The sequence below is a fragment of the Lathyrus oleraceus genome, chromosome 6 (genome assembly GCF_024323335.1).
Source record: "Lathyrus oleraceus cultivar Zhongwan6 chromosome 6, CAAS_Psat_ZW6_1.0, whole genome shotgun sequence".
NCBI classification, from domain to species: Eukaryota; Viridiplantae; Streptophyta; class Magnoliopsida; order Fabales; family Fabaceae; genus Lathyrus; species Lathyrus oleraceus.
This window is the reverse complement of record NC_066584.1, coordinates 324,383,241-324,387,324: the sequence shown is the minus strand read 5'-3', so window position 1 is coordinate 324,387,324 and position 4,084 is coordinate 324,383,241. Positions and strand designations below refer to the sequence as shown.

General features: G+C 34.7%; 1 protein-coding gene across 1 annotated transcript; it reads left to right on the top strand.

The window, feature by feature from the left end:
* The first annotated feature begins 277 nt into the window (after window positions 1-277).
* LOC127096455 (increased DNA methylation 2) lies at window positions 278-2,306 on the top strand. The gene is made up of 3 exons (XM_051035021.1): window positions 278-444; window positions 589-1,551; window positions 1,772-2,306. The coding sequence occupies exons 2-3, from the start codon at window positions 615-617 to the stop codon at window positions 2,020-2,022; spliced, it is 1,188 nt and encodes a 395-aa protein (XP_050890978.1). The 5' UTR covers window positions 278-444; window positions 589-614; the 3' UTR covers window positions 2,023-2,306.
* The last annotated feature ends 1,778 nt before the right edge of the window (window positions 2,307-4,084 follow it).

Below are 4,084 nucleotides of genomic sequence, written 5' to 3'. Positions count from 1 at the left end.
ATGGATCACCATTTGAATTTAGAAAGAAATATATATTCAATTTTTTATAAAAAAATATTTATAAAATGTAGTTTAAAATAAAAATAATTTTCGAGTGAGGCTAAAACCTCTAGAAGCCTATACCTTGATCGTCCATTTGAATTTCTTCCAAAAAGAACTTGATCAAATATTTCACAACGATGTTTCTATTTAAATTTCTTCCAAAAAAAAAAAACTTGATTAATTTTGTTTTAATTAGTAAATCAATAAAGGGTATAGCATGAATAGTGGGCCCAATAGTTTCCAAGCCCAAACAAAGGTGCATTACCATTTTACCCTTAACTGGCAAAAACCTGTTTCATCGTCATCATCCTTCTCCTTCCCTTCCCTGTTCGGTGTGAAAGCTTCTCCAATTTCTCATTCTCACTGCATGCATGCGCCTCATTCCCTCTTCAAATTTCATCTGTGAGTTTCAATCTCTCTTTACACTTTTCCGTTCTTATTATTTTGACACTTTTGAACATGGTTACTTTTGCTCAATTTCATGAACTTTTCAATTTGCATTATAGATTTCATTCAATTTTTATAAAACCTAACATTTTTTTTCAGAATCATGCTTTCACCTTGAAAATACTATGGATCAACATCAACGACCTAACAAATATCCAACCGCATTATCATTAATAGAACCCAATAACCTAAAAGATAATGATGATCAATGTTTCCTCCTTTACTTCATTATGGGCACATACTTTGGTCCTCACATCAATGGCGAGAAAAAATCAGTATTGCAAAGAGTAGCGGAAGGTCTTCCTTCTTACACACGTGAACAGTTAACATCTTCTTTCGTCAAAGTATCTGAATTGGAGCGTATTTACTATTACGTACTTAGGAATGCTGATAAGTCATTAACAGTAAAGTTAAGTTTTTTACGCCGTTTCGTTAAAGGGTTGTTAGAATGTTCCTCCTCCAATTGCAATTACCCTCAGTTTACTGATATGTTTCCGCTTGAATTGCATCCTCAATTTAAGTTCAAATGTCAGTATAGAGTCATTGACAGTATTGTGTTTATCGATAATCCTGAAATGTTTTATCTTAATTCTGAGGAGGTTGAAAGGTTTAAGAGATTGAGTGGGATTGAAGATTTTCTTGTGGACATTGATGCGGCTAGGTTGTATAACCATTTTGATGGTAATGGTTTGCGTAGTAAGGTTAGGAAAACTAGTAGTTGTCGGAGAGTAGATGAAAGTGATGATTTTTCTGAGCTCAAGTATCAAATGCCACATGCCCATGTTGTGAAGCCTATTAGGAGTATACCGTTTAATGATGGCATGGCTCTTGGAGATGAAGGTGATTCAGAGAAAGTTGATGGTCCTGCGGTGTTGTTTCTTCCTTCTCGTCCCACTAAGAAGGAATGGTCTAACATTGTGGCTGCTACTAAGAATGGTTTTGCACTGACGGGAAGTGCGGCTACGGGACGGATTGGACCCATCATAGGACTTGTAGACATTGGAGAGTGTGAAGACGCGTATCTATTTCGCATGTCTCTCCCTGGAGTGAAGAGGGATGAAAGTAAGTTTCTTTTTAAATCTTGTCACATAATTGCTATTCGTATAATCTTCTATGCTATAAGTACTTGAATTTTAGGAATGTCTCTTTCATGTTTGTGTTTATACATTTTTTTATGAGATTTTCATTCATGAAATAACATTTATTTACCTAATAAGTATAGTGTATCAAAAAGCTCTCACTATAATAAAGCAATAAGCTATCAATTTAATTATTACTGCAGAGGAATTCAGCTGCGAGGTTGACACCAATGGCAAAGTATTGATACACGGAGTGACCATAACAGGAGAGAAGACGGTGTCAATGCACTCTCAGGTGTTTGAAATGCAAACTCAAAACCTTTGCCCACCAGGCCATTTCTCCGCCACATTTCAGCTACCAGGCCTTGTTGATCCGCATCAATTTTCAGGTAATTTTGGCACTGACGGGATTCTTGAAGGAGTGGTTATGAAAGGCAAGTTAGGTGATGACTAAGTTCTGTTCGATTAGAATTCTTCTTCCAATTCCACCATGAACTATTCTGATGCAGAATGTCAAGTTGAGTAACAGTATCATGTATAGTTCGTAACTTAATGTTACTTATTTTTTGAGATTCTGTTACATCCTTAGATGATCTCTTGACATTCTCTTCATGTAGAAGACAAGAAATAGTCATGACATGACTAATTAATCCATTTTGCGTACATGTAAGAGTGCTTGAATATAGTAACTTATTTTGATAGAAGATTTCATACTGCAGCGTTTAAAAGGTTGTTTAAGATGTACTCTGCCGATATAATTTTACATTTTATTTTCATCTCTATCAAGTTTTAGGTCAAAGTTATAACCCAGCCTTTCTTAAGGGTGGGATTTTCTTGGAGTTCCTATCAGTAATCTGCAGCTAGAGGTCACTGCTGTTGGATTCATCCAAATGCTGAGTCCTTTGATTCTGATATCTGGCTAAAGAAGTTGTTGCTAATGCAATGGATCTTGAGATTAAAGAGCTTGTATTTAGCATTAAGTTATTATTGTGGTTCTATATTCCCTTCTTTGATGCTCTTTAACGTGGTTAACTATTTGTGAGACGCCATGGTCCATTCTCCCTCTCAAGCCATCTATGAACATCACAGTATAGCTAAAATCAGGATTAAGACGATTTTAAGGTGTTTTCCTTAGAGGCAAGGTCAATCGAGTACAAACACAGTTAAATAAGAGTCAACCTAATCAAATCTATTGCGATTTATTATGGTTTTCATTACTCTAGACTTTGTCAAAACACAATAAAATTAGGTAATGAAGCTTTATGGCCACATTTCTTATTAATAAGGCCACTTATCGAAGAGCATGAAAATTGTGGAACCATGAATTGTGCACACAAGGATCGTGTCAACCTCATGTAACCAGTCAAATAGGAAATAATAAAAATAGAGAAAATATAGTGCACTATCATGTAAGAGTCAAATGAGACAATATTTAAAACAGTCAATTAATCAAACAAATTTATTTATATGTTTTATCTTCTTTATTTTATTTTTAAGTATTTTTTAGACTAGTAGTTCAACTTTCCACAACCATACTTAACACTCTTTAAAATAGTTAAGAAATTCATGGTTGGAGGATGAAGTTCCTTCATCAGCACAACCGTTGAGAACTATCAATCAATACAACTGAATTTTTTTAATCATTTGGTCACAACATTCCTTTGCATATGCACTTGTAGTATGGAAAAACGTTCCTTTGCATATATTTGTAGTATGGAAAAGGTCTCAACAATATGAAGCAATTATCACCATCTATAAAGAGGTCGGACCAACAAAGACAAATGAACCTTCATAAACAGTGGAAATGTCAACAACCATACATTTTACCACTACTTCTAGATTTATGTTGGTGGTTCCGCCTTAGGAATAACAAAGTCTTTCATTAAACATTAGTTAGACTTAGGGATACATGACATAGTGTACGACCTATATTCACAATGAGGTCAAACAAGGAAAAGAGTTTGAGACCAACAAGCCAATTCAAGTGACAATTATGTAACATCAACTATTTAAGGAGTTTAAGGAAAAGAGTTTGAGACCAACAAGCCAATTCAAGTGACAATGATGTAACATCAACTATTTAAGGAGTTTAAAAGAACCACAATCATGTACGTGTTGCTACTCAAAGCCTAGATCACCATGACTTTAGGTCTTCCATGTCCAACTGATTCTTATACAATGTGTTCACCATGACTTTAGGTCTTCCATGTCCAACTGATTCTTATACAATGTGTACATTTTTTCCTTGGAATTCTCTGCCTAGTATATTTGCTACAATTAACTCTATGAGACACCAAATGACAAACAATACATATAATCAAATAGGCCAACAAAGGGAGCATGCCATGTTTGTATGCCATAAGTATCTCATTATGGAAATATTATGCAGATGAATAACTTGTCTTATGATGTAGGGCACATACTTAGGCAAACACTAGAAACACAAAGATTCAATAAAGACTATTCGAATCAGCAACCACATAGAATTTTCCCACGTGTATCAGCTAATAACACAA

Excerpts from the sequence above, each read along its gene's own strand:
- LOC127096455 (XM_051035021.1), top strand. The coding sequence starts at position 615 with ATGGATCAACATCAACGACCTAACAAATATCCAACCGCATTATCATTA. Across the intron at positions 1,552-1,771 it reads TGGAGTGAAGAGGGATGAAA|AGGAATTCAGCTGCGAGGTT; the intron begins GTAAGTTTCTTT and ends TTATTACTGCAG.